The 16,927-nt window shown below is 35.2% G+C and overlaps 1 protein-coding gene and 1 non-coding gene across 3 annotated transcripts; one reads left to right on the top strand and one right to left on the bottom strand.

The window, feature by feature from the left end:
- The first annotated feature begins 7,507 nt into the window (after window positions 1-7,507).
- LOC127118183 (uncharacterized) lies at window positions 7,508-10,207 on the top strand. Of its 2 annotated transcripts, XM_051048337.1 has the most exons (5): window positions 7,508-7,777; window positions 7,878-7,976; window positions 8,078-8,179; window positions 8,941-9,136; window positions 9,676-10,207. In XM_051048337.1, the coding sequence occupies exons 1-5, from the start codon at window positions 7,748-7,750 to the stop codon at window positions 10,047-10,049; spliced, it is 801 nt and encodes a 266-aa protein (XP_050904294.1). In that variant the 5' UTR covers window positions 7,508-7,747; the 3' UTR covers window positions 10,050-10,207. The 2 variants fall into 2 exon arrangements, with proteins under 2 accessions (XP_050904294.1, XP_050904295.1); XM_051048338.1 differs by lacking the exon at window positions 7,508-7,777 and having other exon boundaries at window positions 7,800-7,980.
- Window positions 10,208-13,221: 3,014 nt separating this feature from the next.
- On the bottom strand, window positions 13,222-13,328 carry LOC127124151 (small nucleolar RNA R71). The gene has a single exon (XR_007803781.1). It is a non-coding gene; the product is annotated as a small nucleolar RNA R71 (small nucleolar RNA).
- Between the last annotated feature and the right edge of the window lie 3,599 nt (window positions 13,329-16,927).

Raw genomic sequence — 16,927 nt, 5'->3', positions numbered from 1 at the left:
CCGTGGTTCATGCGCCGACCCTGCGGCCGACTCAAGCCTTCGTGCGCTGACCCGTGAGGAAATGCACTATGTTATGCGCCAACCCTACGGTCGACTCAAACTCTGCAAATCTGCAAAAATTCAGATTTTTGTGGTTTTCATGCATTTTGTCATGACCACATTTTATCCACATATGTTGTATGAAATATAACAATTTAGATGAGCATAGAAAAGGATATATAGGTGATATGTTGCATTTGTTTTGTAGAGGTGGAATCGACAATGCCGATTCATCCATGGTGGTAATTTGTCATCATCGAAACCTATGATCGTATGTTGTATGACAGTTTACCCTTACAAGAGAGAGAAACGAAACTTCAACTGCACAAATGCTTCTGCACAAGTATAAGACCCCAATTTTGTCCCTAAGATCCCTCATGGCATCTTATCATATCATTGCATTGCCTCAAGGATCATTATGCACCTTGTTTGCTTCCTTGTGGTTGGGTTGCCCTTTTTGAGTGGTTATTGATCACCAAGCATGTTTTGCATTTGTATATCATTGCTTTTCTTTTACCACTAACCAAAAGTACAAAAATATGTCATCTAACCTTGTTACTTGCAGATGAAGCAATCACAGGTCAAGGCAGTCAAAGGCAGTCATTGAGCTATAGATGGTGGCCATTCTTGAGAATTTGGACCACATAATCATTCACAAGAGTTCATATGAACCATGTTGCCATTTTGAATCAAAATCCCAAGTGGTAGAGGCTTGAATTTCATCAGAACATTGCCAGGTCATCTGAAGGCCTAGAAAGTCAACTGCCAGGTCAACTGTGGATTTGGAGGTGGGAAGTGATTAGAAATACTTCATTCATGTTCAAACAAGTCTCATTTGACATTTCAAACATCAACATTGAAGAAAATAAAGTCAGGTCAAAACTTTCCAAAAATAGAAAGTGACCTATAATTCAAATTTGTCAAAAATGGAAAGGTTTTAACCTAACTTCAACTTCAAATTACATCATCAATAATGCTTCAAATGAAATTTTGTTGAACATGAAAGTTGTAGATCTTTCTCTCCCATTTCCAAAAAGTCCAAGATCATCAATTTCTCATGTGTGGTTAAGGAGATATGATCAAAACATGGCAAGGTGTACTTGGAACTTCAAATGGACATAACTTCTCAACCATAGCTCCAATTCAAGTGGTTCTTTTTGCTAAGTTCTCATCATGACCTCTAATTTTTCAAATCTTGCATCACATTGCATAATTTGTCATCACATAATCATTTGCAAATTCTTGGATTTTTGGAGGGAAATTTCAATATTTAAAATTGGTGCATTATTTGATCTTTTTTCCACCACTATTGGCTCCAAAACAGAATTTTGAGTGAAATCAAATCCATTTTTTGCACTGTTCATTCATGATTTTCATGCATAGGGTGAAAAAGCTAAATTGCACAAACACCTCATTTTGCTAATTCCAATTACCATTTGGCTAAACATGATTAGAAGGGTGATTAGCACAGCATATAAATAGAAAACCCTAACTGTTTTTCATTAACAACACTCACAATTTTCAGATCTAGAAAAATTCATCAAACTTTTCTCTCAATTTTTCTCTCAAAATTCTTCAAACAAATTCCATTTCCTTTGCTTAATTCATGATTCTGAAGCATCACTGATCAAGATTGAACATAGATCCAAGAGAATTCGTGCACATTAAAGCATCTTGAAGCTTGGAAGCATTAATGGTGAAATCCAATTCTGGTTGAATCAAGAACAATTGAGCCTCAACCTTTCATCCAATCACTTGTACAAGTATTCTAGAAGACACTTGGAGCATTGCAAGGCCTGAACCACACGATTTCACAAAGTTGCTCTTCAAGAGGTTCCAAATCGATCTCTCTTTTTCTCAAATTTATCATGCTAATGTTGTAGATCTTGTTGTTGTGATCATTCTGAGCTTCGAATCATTAATTTCCATGCATTATTGTGTTAGATATGGTAGATTAAAGTTTCCATGATGAAATTTGTTTTGCTCGATTCACTTAATGTGTGATGTTATATGCTTAGCCATGCCTTGATCTTTGATCCATGATGTATGTGCAACACGATGATGTGCTTAGTTTTAAGATCTGGAACATTTGTTCTTGATGTTCTTGATAGCTCCACTGTTCATGAAACGCGTGAGGAAGAAGATGATTCAGAGAATAGGCCACGATTTAGATCCAGTTTGGCCACGAAAATGCGTTGCCTTATGTTTCACTAGGGCTTGCACGTGATTGGTGCATGCCAGCGCCCATGCGCGCGTTTTGATTGGCCAGAGCCAGCGTTTAATGAAACGCGGCGTTTCATGCTGGCGCCAATCACATTCAAATTGCTTCCCAGTTCGATTCCCCGCGCTTCCATTTATTTCAAATGCTTCATGATATTTTCCATTTCCCTCCTTTATTTCTATACATGCTTCATATCATTTTTTAATTTTTCTTCAACTTGCAAAATTCATATTAAATCAAATAATCATCCAAAAATTATGTGGTTTTTTGCATTGTGTCACATTTTCTGGCTATTATTGTTTGATCATTTTTTCATAAATTGTGCTTGGCTGGATTTTATTTTGTGCTAGGGTTTGTGAACATGTATCCATTTTGTACCTTGCCTTGCTATATCATTTGTTAAATGCTGGTTCTTAATCCATTGAATCTGAAAATTTGCATGATGAAACTAGACTCTTTGCTTGACATTTTGGTGTTGATTTGGTATTTTTGCCACTTATCATTTCTGTTTTATGATCATTTGAATGTAGGTGTGACAATTTGTGTCACACCTTTGCTTGTTCAACTTATGTGATGTGATTACCCTATCAAATGATCTCCAATTGTTCTGATTTTTTGTGTGATGCATATTATGGATGTTGTGAATGAGCATGAATTTTCTTGGAATTATTTGATTGATTTCTGATTTAATTGAGATTTTTCATTCTGGTTGATCACATTTGAGCTTTAAAATTGCCTTGAACTTCAATTGATCATGAAATGCATTTGGTATATGATATGAATGTGAGACCTTTTGGATTGTTTCAAGATGTGTTTGAAGTTGATTCATGTTAATTTTCAGCTTCTGTTTTGAATTTTTTCCCCATCTTTGACCCTAGGCTTTGACCTAGTGGTTTGCCTCTCATGTTTGAAGCTTTGATTTCAGGTTGAACATCCAAGTTCCATAGTTGTTGATGCTCCATCATTTGAGCATTGATGTTTGCCTTTGATTACTAATCTTTGTGTGTTTTGTAGGTTGAGGTTGACTCATTTGAGTTTGACTTTTGGCTTACACATTGTGTACATTAGGATTGTTGATTGCTTATTGACTGTTGTTTGATTGTCTGAACTTTGTACTGATTTGTTTGATGTTTCCACAGGTACATAAGTTGCTTAAGTTCATTTTGAACTTGCTTTTGCTTGGTTGCTTAACCAATTAGGTATAACCTCTCTTCTTCATGTAGTCTGGAAGACCTGTCCTGTTATGTGGGCAGGCACCTGTCTGAAGCCCTCCTTAAGAGGTAATGTCTTTGTGTGTTTAATTTTGTGCCAAGCAGGAAAAGTCCTCTTATGAGGCAATTGGCAGATAAAAGAGATGTGTAGTCCATCTCCTGCTATTCAGTGTGTCATCCCTTTGCTCACATAACATGTTGATGCATTGTGGATCTTAACCCAAGATCTTATAGAGTCATTCACTTGTGGAGAAGAGTTCCTACTTTCTGAACTCCCACACTTTCCATTGATCAAAGCTCTCCCAGGCCAGGGATAAGAGCTATGAGGCACACCCCTCATCTCCATTTCATCTGCTTCACCCTAACTCTCAATGTTAGGGTTAAGAGCACAACATACCCCATTCCAGTTGACTGTAAAATCTAACCTTGCTTGAGCCTGATTGATTGTATATAGTGTGTGCTAATTGACTTGTTTGTCTGATTGCCTGATTCATCTGTGCATATCTGCTTATGTGTACCTCTGTGCATTTATCATCATTAATTGTACATCATTGCATGATCATTGTTCATATCTTTGTGACACTTTGTTTGCCCATTGAGGAGTCAATTGTACGTCCATTTATTGGCAGTTGTTTCCTATGACCATTGAGGAGTCAATTGTAAGTCCAACTATTGGCAGTTGTTTCCTATTATCTGGTAGGAGTCGAGTATCAGACCATTCATTGGCAACTTGTTTCCTTTTTGCTTATTGCATTTGCTTTGTTTGTTGTATGTGAGGAGTCAATTGTAAGCCCATTTATTGGCAGTTGTTTCCCGTGATCATCCTTTGGAGATTAGTATAAGTCCATTGATTGGCATCTGATATCCATGTTTTGTTTTGTTCTTTGGAGATTGGTGTAAGTCCAGTTGATTGGCATCTGGTATCCATCCTTTGTTTTGGTTTAGGAGATTAGTATAAGTCCATTGATTGGCATCTGATATCCATGTTTGTTTTGCTTTTGGGAGACTAGTATAAGTCCATTGAGTGGCATCTGGTATCCATCTTTGTTTTAGGAGATTGGGATAAGTCCAGTGATTGGCATCCGGTATCCATCTTTGTTGGCTTTGCCTGATACTTTATTTACCTGTTATTTGCATTGTTGCCTATTCCAAAGGAATCACTTGGATCATCTACATATGATCTCAAGAGGTGAACATCTAAGAAGTTTTACTTCCTCACCCACCCACCTTTTTGTTTCTTTAAACCTTCATGTGCATGTTAACTTAAACCTGAAAACTATTGTGCAAACATTTTCACTTCTTTTCAAATTAGAAACCTAGGCTTTAGGCCTTTGATTTTCAAACTTCACTTTTGATAATACTTCTTTTGAATTGAATCCTAATCATACTTTGACTTTATTTTTGTGAATAATCCTAATTGGTTAATTTCACTCACTCAATTGTTTTGTGGCTTTGTCCATTCTTGATAAGTTTTCATGCATTAGCCATAGGTTTGATTTATCCTAGTTGGTTGATGTTAATCTCACATTTGTCCTTAGTGATTGAATTGTAAGACTTCCTTGCTTATTATAGGGTTAACCCCTCACTAGCAAGTTGAAGCTTTTCTCACATGGTGGACTTGTTGTTTGTATAAGGTTGAGTTTTCTCCCGTGGATAACGAAAGACCTTAGGGCTTTTGTTTAAAATGAACCCACTCATATTTTGGAAATCTTTTAGCCGAACTACGGCGTTTTGATCCTTACCTTCCATGGAAAGGTACGTAGGCAACGGGTTCATCCGTTCAAATAATAAATTGTATATTCTTTTCTCATCCCTTCCATCATTGTTTGCACAATATGTCATAAACAAATAAACTTTTTTATACAACAAGCGTGAAAAGAGGTTCCCTAGGAGTACCTAGGACGTTTTGGGTGCCTAACACTTTCCCATTGCGTAATTAACCCCTTACCCAGATCTCTGACCTTTTCATTAGTTTTCTATGTGTAAAACTTCTTAGGCTTTTGTTCACTTTTTAGCCATTCCTTTGGATAAATAAAAGTGCGGTGGCGACTCTATCTTTGTATGCTTTGCTTTTGATTTAATCAATAGATCATAAAGTGACGAATACACCGCTACAACAAGGGTTCTATTTATAGAACCACTTGTGTGGACTGCAAGCTAAAAAATCCACTTAAGTGTATGTGGCCCATATCTTATGATATGCCAAAATCACTTAAGTGCGTGGTACCTTACCATATTTTGCATTCTACTTAAGTACACCGTACCTTACGATGTTCTACAATTCACTTAAGTGCATCGTACCTTACGATGTTCCTTATTTACTTTATATCTCATCATTTTGTCCTTTTGTGTGTGACCCTGTAGGTTTTCGCGACATTAGCAATTATATTAAATCACGTATTTAACATAATAAACAGTGAGGGGGATCTAGCAACACATCACTGCTACCCAAGACACGAAAATGTCATGTGATATGACAAATCCTTTTGTGATAATACTTATGTGTATAATTACCCTTTTGCCCCTATGTCTATATTGAACACAAGACATAAACCGTGTCATCCTTGTCCAGTTCAATATTGGGCCCGTAGACATTTATCCTGTTACGCAGGATGGGCAAATTCCATCTAGGTCACTCATGTCCTCAGCATGCTTCGTGGAGTACCCATCAACTGTCTTTATGGTCATCCAGTTACAGATAATGTTTGATCAGCAATAAAACACTCGACTCTACATCTAGGGTCCATAGTGGTTTCAGGTCGAAGGATGGTATACACCATTATCACCATGAGAATAACTTATGACACTTTGCATAACATTCTATATGGTATTCTCATAGCGGGTCAATCAAATCCTTATCCATGATCCATGAGATATGATCATCAGTCTATATACATAATAGTCTTAATGCTTTAATGTTATCCCACTTCACAACAAAACTTGATTACAAATACTTTAAGAATAATGTCCTTATGTTTAATGGGATCTCATGATTAAGTCACACTTGATACATTAAACATACTATCTATTCTATGGGCTTTATTAAAGAAACATAATAAAGAAAAAACCTTTTATTATTAATAAATAATTCGATACAAGTACCAAATGTATTGGCCTCTAGGGCTTACTCCAATAGCAAGACAGTGATATATTCAATTTCCCGCTTGACATTTTCGAGAATGCATCTTCAAAAATATCATTGAATGATTAAATGATAAATCTCAATGAAAAACGCTTGGTAAATGGGTCCAGGGGTGTTTTCGGAGATACATCTCCGAATACACACCAGAATTATTCGTAGATGCATCTCCGAACTAAATTTTGATATAAAATGAGGTGTTAACTTGATTTACGAAGGATGAGATGATTCATGGTAAACCTGAAAATGTATCTCTAAAAATATTTAAAGGTGCTTTTAAATTTTCAGAGTTATCACCCACATCAGAAATATAAAAAAAGAAATTATCTTTAATTCTGACTTTAAATAGATCACATTTAATGGATTGGATGCTTGGTTTTTAAATATTTTTCTTAAATTAAGTATTAATATTATATTCTCTTTTAACCGCTAATATTTATAAATAAATAAAAATAAAATTAAGTAATGTCCGTTTCGCGAATAGGTTGCGATCATGACAATTTGTCAAACTATTTTCAACAAAATTTCAAAAAAAATTCTGAACTATTTTCAACAAAATTTATTATTGTAATAGATATACATCCCTTTATTTGACTTCGTTGATCGATCGATGTTTAATCTAATTGATGTTTTGATACACCACATATTGAATGATCACATTTTACCTCTTAAATTGTGAGAATTTTTAATGATTATTAATTCATCCTTAGAAAAGAAGATTTTTTTTTTCAAAATGTAAAAATAAGAGTTAATAGTAATTTATTTTAAATTAAAAAGAAAGAAAATAACAAAACTATCCACCAATAAGCTAATGCTTAGTGGCTTAAAATGTGGAGACTATTAGCGTGATTTGTCGTATACCTACCAGCTCTGTTTTGTACCTTGTTCCTCCTTATTTGTAATGTTTTCAGACCAAAATCATTTTTTCATACCAAGAAAACATCACAAAATAAAGCAACATTCGGCGAAAATTACTCTTGATTTGAATGCACTTTGAAGTTTGAAATACCCTCCAATTTTTATTTATTTCATTCTTTCAATCTATAATCACCATTTCAGTTTTTAAAAAAATCATCTTTCTCCCTTTGTTTTTCATTTTTTTTCAATTCCTTCCACTGAAAGAAGAAAGCAACGGCAATGGCGCCAAGAGGAAAACAACCCAAAAAGGTCTTCCGCTATTTCTCTTTCCCCTTTATGTGTTTCTTAGTTTTCATGGCATTTTACCTTTTTTAATGTTGTTTTATGTTTTTGTCTGAAAAAAAACAAGATGGTCGGTAACACGAGAATGGATGCTGCTTTGGATGCAATGCGACAGTTTGGATTTAAGAAAAAACTTGTTCGAAGAACGGTTGAGGAGCTTCTTGATGTTGGTCTTTATTCTTGAAATACTTGTTAAAAAAAGTTCTGATTTTTTTCGTTGTTTTGTTTTACTCTTCATAAAAGTTTTGATTTTTCATTGTTTTTTAGGTTTATGAAGGAACTCAAGGATGGCCCTTTATTGAAGAGGGTTCTTATAGGCTTCTAATTGAAACTTTACTTTGCAATCAACAAACTTGTGTTGAAGACAAGGTGAACATTTTGCAAATGTGTTTATTTCTTGAAAAATGTGATAGTTTAGTTACTTTACTAACTTCATTGCAATATATACTATTGTGTAATGATTTTGTTTTTGAGATTCTGTATTTCATGCTATAAGCTAACACTTTCACACTACTAAAAATTGTTAGCATTCAATACTCATAAGGGAAACTTTGCTTAGATATGTAATGTTTTCACTGCTCTTAGAACTTTGATTTTAATCCTTTCTTTTGGTTTTTGTATCACCAATCTCAGGAATCATTCATGCTATAGAATTCCAAACAAATGAAAGTGTGAAACGCTGAAACCTTTCAGAACTTTTATTTTATTTCAACTGATTCATTGAACTAACAGTTAAATGAAAATCGTGTAATGTTTCATTTAGATGAACATTGTGAATGCTTTCATTTGGACACCATACTACCAGAAACATATGTTGCACCGATGCTCTTTGAGTGAAGCTGTCTGGTGTTCGTGTATGTGCTTCCATCAAATATAGGTGTCGTGTCTGGCATTTGTGTATGTGCTTCCATCAATATGGGTGTCGTGTTATATCTGGTGTTTGTGTTTGTGCTTCCATCAATATAGGTGTTGTGTTTGGTGTTTGTGTCTGTGCTTTTATCAATGCAGGTGTCGTGATCGGTGTTTGTGTTTCTACTTTTTGGCTAGACAATGAGTCTACATAGATAGTTCCACAAATGGTACTTTTTATGATTTTGAAATAATAACAAGAAAAAGAGGGTTGTTTGCAGGATGATACAAGAAGGGATGGTGTTGGTGAGACATCATCAACTGCTACTCTCACAACAGGAATGACTGAAGTTGGCTCCTCCTGTCTTGTGGCTTACGACTCCTTATCGTGTGCTAGTGATGATTTGGACTCTAGATCTCAAACCAATGATCATCATCAAGATTCTGCTCCAACTATCAATCGAGAAATAGGAGCTGGTATTTGTTTCTAACCTCCTTTAGTTCCTTTCGTTTGAATATATTTGTATTACTCTTCACTGCTAGAAAAAAATACAGGCTTGCTAAACATAAGTCCTAAATCAAGGTTAGCCCCCGGTTAAGTTTAGGTCCGGCCAATGAAAGCTAAACCAAATTTGAAAAGTTTTTTGTCAAATATTTTGGTATAGTGCGCTCTACGGATTTGAATTCACTGCATTCATCCAATCACGCATAGCCGATATGACTGTTGGATTAAGATCAGACGACTCATGTTTCAACTTTGTGTTTTGGATTAAGATGAGACGACTCATGTTTCAAGTTTGTGTTTTGGACATGATTTAACAAAGTTGGAATGTGAATCAGTCAATCTTAGTCACACAATTAAAATGGTACGACTACATCAAATGCGTGATTCTCTGACTCCAAAAATATATTTGCATTATGGAAAAGATGGTAAATTTTCCTAAAAGAGCAAGGTTAAGTCAAAACCTTACTCTAAATACTATTATTTTGTTAATTCTTGTAATAATTTTTTGCAGATAACAAGGATACCAATGTGCCAACCCAGAGATTCAAAGATCAAAAAGGCATTAGTGTAAAGTCTAAAGATGATCAAAAGCCAATGAATAATGCCAAAGAAAACAATCATAAAACATCTATGAGCAATGTTGAAACCACTATTGTGAAGAATTCTATGATTGAATCCTCAAAAACAAGTGAGAAGCTTCCATGCAATAGACGTCGTCGACCTTGCCATGGATGGATTAGTAGTGATGATACTGTTGACCTTTTGTACTTTCCTCCTTCACCATTACCAAAACATATAGAGAAAATGATTGGGAAGATGGAAGATTCTCATAGACAAAGGCGCAAGAGTAGATGGGATGAAAAACCAGAAGATGATAATATGTAAATGTTAAATTTGTTGATTAATGATTCTCTTAGGCCTTGTTTGGTTTTTTTTTTGTATGTAAGGTATGGTATATTGGTGATAGGAAGCAATTTTTTTGTTCATGAGACTTTAAAGATGAATATTAAATAGACTAAAAATGCATGTTTTTTATTATGCTATCATGGAATGTTTGATTAAAAATGAGAGATATATTATTAACAAAAAAAGAAGATGGATGGGGATTGAAAGAAGATGAATCTATGGACTTTGAATTCGATGGGTGGAAGAAGATCTTTTAAGGTAAAAGAAAATGGTTGTCAAATTTGGATTTTGAATTTGATGTTTTTTTATTTGTTTTGAATTAGATGTCCTCTTATTAATATTTTTTAAATTAATTAAGTATGTATAAGTATAAATAAAGATATGGCTCATAAATGAGCATCATTTAAAAAACACAATTCCAATATATTGTGTATTTATTAAAAAAATTAGCAGTGTAACTAATTAATTTATTTTCTGTGTGATTAAATTATTTTTTTATTTATAAATATTATATTTAATTTGATTTTATATCTCTCAAAATAAATTGAAAGTATTAATAAAAAATATATCTTTAAAAATTAATAATAAATATGTTTAAGAGTTTGTAGACATAAATATTAAAATAAAAAACTTCCAAAAGACTAAAATAAAAAGTTAATAAAAAAGTTAATAATAGATAACAACTTCTTTACCCATCATAAAAAATTGGGTATGATATATTTGATCAATTATAAAATAATATTTAATTTTATTAAATTTTAATTATTTATTAAATAATATAATTTTTCATTGACTTCAAAGTCTTTTACACAAAATAAATGTGTCTAACTTTTTATGATTGTGTAATTAAGAATTCATACTTCCTTCCTCAATTTTTTTTAAATGTTATTTTTTAAAATTTTTACAAATATTAAAAAGTTAATAATGTTATTGATAACGCGAAAATGTATCGTATATTTGACTTGACTTGTATTGTAATCTAGTGGCGTTTTACTTATTTTCTATAGCATTATGCCGTATTTTGTGTTTATTTCAGATATTTATCAAATAAGAAGTGTCTGTGGGAGCAAAGCAGAAAAAAGAGCAAAAAGGAAAGGAAACGAAGAAAATACAAAGGGGTGGCGCCTGCCACCCACTTGGAGTGTGGCTCCCACCACCCTCCTTAAGTGTGGCTCCCACCACCTTAAGAGTGGCGCCTGCCACTAAGAAAAGGTGTCACCCACTTGGAGTGTAGCACCCACCACCCTCCTTAAGTGTGGCGCCTACCACTAAGAAAAGGAGTGGCACCTGCCACTCTCATGTGGCACCTGCCACTCTCATGTGGCACCCGCCACGAAGCCCCATTTCCTTTTGGATTCTCTCCACGCTCCGTCTTTATCGTTCAACCCAACCACCCTAAATTCACGCCGACTATCAGATTTTCAAGGGAGGAATTTGAGTATAAATTTGGTTTTCCGTTTTCAGTAACGAGTGTGGAATTACGGAGCCAGAGTTTTGTTCTTAAAATTTTAAGCATATAAATTTACTTGTAAAAGTGATAGATCTTCCACACCGGGGGGCTATTGCAATTCTAGTTTTAGGAACTGATTTTGATTGTAATTATGTACCTGATTGTCAAGCGTGACGGCATTTTCTGAATTAAAGTATCAACATTAATTCCAGTTTTCAGTCTATTTTCCAAGTTTCATTTTAGTTGTTTATGTTAACTGTATATGTTAATTGTTTATGATTTCATCTTAGAACAAAATAATTTTAGTTTTTTTTAAATCATGTTTTGTCTTATGTTTAATCATCATAATAGCATGTTTATATTTAAACCCATGTCTAGCTAAACCATTTAATATCGGTATGTAAAGACAATCATAATGACGGGATTCGTTAATAATTGTTGTTGATCTTTATAAACTATTTTTCTGGTTATAGTTTTTTATTCTAAAATTAAAATTGTTTTCATACGAGAGTAAAAAACAAACAATGTTACGGTCAATAAAACGAGAGTTTGAGATTTTAATCAGATAGCAGAAATTAGGCATTAATTCTAAACACGGCGAGATCACTTTAGGATTAATTCGAATTTATTGATTATCAAAAATTATTTTTAATTCAAATGAGATAGCGAGAGCAAAACATTCTGGTTTAAGAGTATAGTCAGAGTAAATAACACGAGAGTGTGAGATAAACTCTTTTAAATCAATAATTTATGTTGAAGAGTATTTTGACATTTAAGATTACGCCAACTATTTATCGAATCCCCGAAGTTTGATGAGTTACATACCGATATCCCACTATTAAATATTTTTATTAAAGTTCAGCTTTCGTTAATATTTATTTCTCATTGTCCCTTAAACCCAAGAAAAATCATCAGCCTTAGATTTACGTAGTAACATTAGAATACAGTAAGTTCGATTTTTGGTCCTTTGGGTTCGATAATATTTAAAACTACGTGATACGACTGTGCACTTGCAGTCACGAATCTTATAGACATACTAAGTCGCGATCAAGTTTTTGGCATCGTTGTCGGGGACTAATTAAGTCGATATCGTAACTCCAGTGTTGCACAGGATAGACTAAGGCAAACAAAACTATTTCCCTTTTTAGATTGTCGATTGTATGCTAAGTACTCGCTCTCAAGGCGAGGAATTAAAGCTACCAATCGATGAACGAGGGTGTTATCTAAGATTAGAACGTCGGATACGAGAATACTGTATTAAGTAAAATATTCCCGATCCTAATATCCCTATTCCCGAACCAGTTGTAGAACCAAAGATGGTTGAATGACTGCAGAACCGTCCTCTCAAGTACTATGCCATCCCTTCGCAGGATGAACCACTAACAACATCGCTGCCCCTGCCATCGAGGCAAATAATTTTGAGCTAAAACCTTCATTATTGTCAGCCGTACAACAGAACCAATTTTCCGGTAGTCCTATTGAGGACCCGAACCTACATTTGTCAGTGATTTTGCAATACGCGGACACAGTGAAAGCAAATAGTGTCAGCCCCGAAGCAATAAGACTACGTCTTTTCCCCTTCTCATTAAGAGAGATAGAGCTAGAGCTTGGCTCCAGTCTCTACCATCCAACTCTGTCACTACGTGGAATGAGTTGAAGAAAGTTTTCTTAGCACGATATTTCCCACCTAGTAAGACGACTATGCTAAGAGCCCAAATAAACGGGTTTAAACAAAAAGACAATGAATCTCTTTTCGAAGCATGGGAGAGATACAAGGACATGGTGAGGCTTTGTCCACATCAAGGTCTAGAAGAGTAGTTGATCATCCATACCTTTTACAATGGTTTCTTCTACAACACAAGATTGACAATAGACGTCGATGCGGGTGGTGCACTGATGGATAAACCCTACAATGAGGCTTATCAACTTATCAAAAGTATGGCCCATAATCACTATCAGTGGGGAAGTGATAGAACCTCCGTAGAGAAACCTCCAACGAGAGGTGGTATGTACTAAATAAGTAGTCTTGACCATGTCAATACTAAGGTAGATACTCTCACTCAAAAGATAGAAAACCTGACCATAACACCTGCAACCACCGTGGCTGCCGTAGCTCCGAACTGCGAGTTATGCAGAGTTCCTAGGCATGATCCGAACTGCGAGTTATGTAGAGTTCCTAGGCATGTCAACTTTTGGCAGGAATCTCCACAGACCAAGTGAATTATACTCAAGGAAACCAACTCAAACACCTATAACCCAGGTTGGAAGAACCGTCCGAACTTTTTCATACAAAAACAATAACGCATTATATGCACCTAGCCAAGCACCTGATGTACCACCAGGATGTCATAAGGCTGACACAACTGCTCCAAATGCTCCTAGGAAGTCAAACCTTGAAATTATGATGGAAAAATTCATAGCTACCCAGACTCAAACAAATAAGGATTTCCTAAATCAAAACATACACACTAGTGAACAAATTGAGCAATTACACTTTAGTCACCCATAACAAAATGTTAGAAACACAAATTTCGCAAGTGGCACAACAACAAGCACCTACTACTGCCCCTGCAGGTACATTTCCTGGACAGCCACAACCAAACCCGAAAGGTCATGCAAATGTTAATACACTACGAAGTGGGACAGAATTAGACAGGCCAACCGACCCTAGACTTCAAAATCCAGCCATGTACCAAGACCCTGGTAAAATAACTGAGAAGGAAAATGAACTAAAGGAAAATAAAAACGAATAGGCCATAGAGAAAGAAGAACCATATGTGCCTCCACCACCATATAAACCTCATATCATGTATCCTTAAAGATTTGCTAAATCCAAAAGTGTAGGGTAATTCAAGAAATTTGTAGAGCTTCTGAAACAATTGAATATCATAATAAATTTTATAGAAGCTATCACTCAAATGCCCTCATACGCTAAGTTTCTTAAGGAGATCTTATCTAACAAGAAGAAGATTGAGGATAACGAAACCGTTACACTTACTGCTGAATGTAGCGTTATAATTCAAAACAATATGCCTCCTAAGCTGAAAGACCCAGGGAGTTTCTCCATACCCTGTGTAATCGGAAATTTTGTCATAGACAAAGCTCTATGCGACTTAGGAGCCAATATTAGCTTAATTCCCTTATCCATATGTGAAAGGCTTAAAATGGGAGAGTTGAAACCAACTAAGATGTCCGTACAACTAGCTGAACGTTCTCTCAAATTTCCCGTAGGTATGCTAGAGAAAGTTCCAGTGTGCATAGGTCAATTCTATATTCATATCGATTTCATAATCATGGACATATAGGAGGATTCCAGTATCCCTATCATATTAGGAAGACCATTCTTAGCTACCGCCGGAGCCATTATAGATGTAAAGAAAGGCAAGCTAACCTTTGAAGTTGGTGAAGAAAAAGTCGAATTTGTTTTGACGCAATTCTTAAAGGCACCAACTATAGACGATGCATGTTATCTGCTAGATGTCATCGACAAATGTGTAAGAGAAATGGAGAATGAACAAACTTCATACTCCGAAATATTGAAAATTCCAATGCCTCATATTTTTGAAGATGACAATTGGCGTGAGGAATACCAAGATGACAGTTTAAGTGAATGTCTAGCACTGACATCCAATCATATGCCTTTCCCGGAGAAACTAGCATTAGAACTTAAAACACTGCCCAAAAATTTAAGGTACAAATTCCTAGACACTAAACTCGAGCGACCAGTAATAGTTAACGTAGACTTAGGACAGATAGAAACCGAGAAACTCCTACATGTTTTAAGAAAATATCAACTGCTTTAGGCTATAATATCTCAAATCTAAAAGGAATAATCCCTTCCATATGCATTCATCACATTATGCTAGAGGAAGATAGTAAGACCTCTAGAGAACATCAAAGAAGGATAAATCCCGTTCTGAGTGATGTAGTCAAGAGAGAAGTGCAGAAGCTATTAGAAGCAGGAATTATAAACTCGATATCTGATAGTCAATGGGTTAGTGTTCGCTGTTGATTTTGGCGAACAACCTCTGGTTTTCCAAAACTTGTCGGATTGGGTTACTTGCAGGATCAACCATACAAATCCTAGGACATGTGCAAATTTAAATAACTTTGTAACTCTTTAGAACAACCTTTGTATCCTTTATTTGGTTTACTAAGTCTTTCATGTACAAAAGATATTGACTAAAAGTGCTTAAGTAAAAGTAAACTTAACAAGACTAAGATAAATGGCGAAAAATAACTGGCGAAGAATAAATTGCATAAAGTAAATGCAAAGGATAAATGAATGGTAAATGTAAAGGAAAATTGGTAAAGAACTTTGAAATTTATAAGATAAAACTTTAAAGAAATGGTGTTTGCTCACACGTACATTTTCCAGATAAGACTCTTTTCTCTCACACGGGTACTTTGAGTATTTTGCAGGAATTTTGTACAAGTTTTTTACACCCACATTCTGATAACAACTATCCTATTTATATACAAACAAAATAACTGTCACTAACGAATAAATCCTAAAACTATGACACTTGGCTCTCTGCATAACTTCCTTTCGCCAAGTGCTTCCACGCGTCTTCTGCCAAACGTCATAACTCTTTTGAATTTGAATTTCCGCTTTACGTCGAAACGACGCGTCTCCTCAGACTTGTCGAATTGTCGAAATATCATAACATCATCCACACTTGTCAAAAACGTCTTTTCATCTGCAGACATCTTCTCTTGTCGAAATGTCGACCCACCAATCTGTCGAAGTGTCGAACAAGCATCTCCATTTGTCGAAAACACTATTCTGCTTATTAATTTCATGGCGTCAAAAATACATGTATACAAATTGCCCCCCAGCAAAGATGTTTCGACTACTCTGGAGAAACAATCATTTGTTGTCAACCAATATTTCGATGCCATGTCATTTAATTCCACCATTTCCAAGCTGTTATAATCTCAAGTTCCTAAACAGATTCATCATTACATTTTTTCAGAAACGTCATGTCTAGCCCACGTTCAGACCTTACCCCCATCATTTCCTACACCTAACATCATGGCTTTTTTCAACTTCCACATCTTCATCATCACCGTTGTGATTCAGCCACGTCTCCCACGATCATCATCAAAAACTCAAACATTTTCATCATCTTCCCTTATAAATATTCACAACCTATTTCTTCTGAAACTTTTTTACGCTTCAATCTTTCTTCTTCATACCCATTTTCATACTTTTAACTTCCCTGAAAGGTTTCTGTGTTCTTCTCAACAATGGCCCCTCCAAAATCTTCCAGCAGCAAACACTCCAAAAAGACCCAAGATTCAACTCTTCATCCTGTGCACGAGTTGAATGGACCAATGACTGTTGGAAACCAACAATACATTCCTGAACCTCCCAATGAGAGAGAGAAGGAATGTATCTACAAAT

Source organism: Lathyrus oleraceus, chromosome 2, assembly GCF_024323335.1.
Source record: "Lathyrus oleraceus cultivar Zhongwan6 chromosome 2, CAAS_Psat_ZW6_1.0, whole genome shotgun sequence".
In the NCBI taxonomy this organism is placed as follows: domain Eukaryota; kingdom Viridiplantae; phylum Streptophyta; class Magnoliopsida; order Fabales; family Fabaceae; genus Lathyrus; species Lathyrus oleraceus.
The sequence above is the reverse complement of the archived record's forward strand: the minus strand, read 5'-3'. Positions and strand labels throughout refer to the sequence as shown.

Bases quoted from the DNA above. Each gene is read 5' to 3' on its own strand.
- LOC127118183 (XM_051048337.1), top strand. From the start codon at position 7,748: ATGGCGCCAAGAGGAAAACAACCCAAAAAG. The intron at 7,977-8,077 runs GTTGGTCTTTAT...ATTGTTTTTTAG, and splicing joins CGGTTGAGGAGCTTCTTGAT to GTTTATGAAGGAACTCAAGG. The intron at 8,180-8,940 runs GTGAACATTTTG...GGTTGTTTGCAG, and splicing joins AAACTTGTGTTGAAGACAAG to GATGATACAAGAAGGGATGG.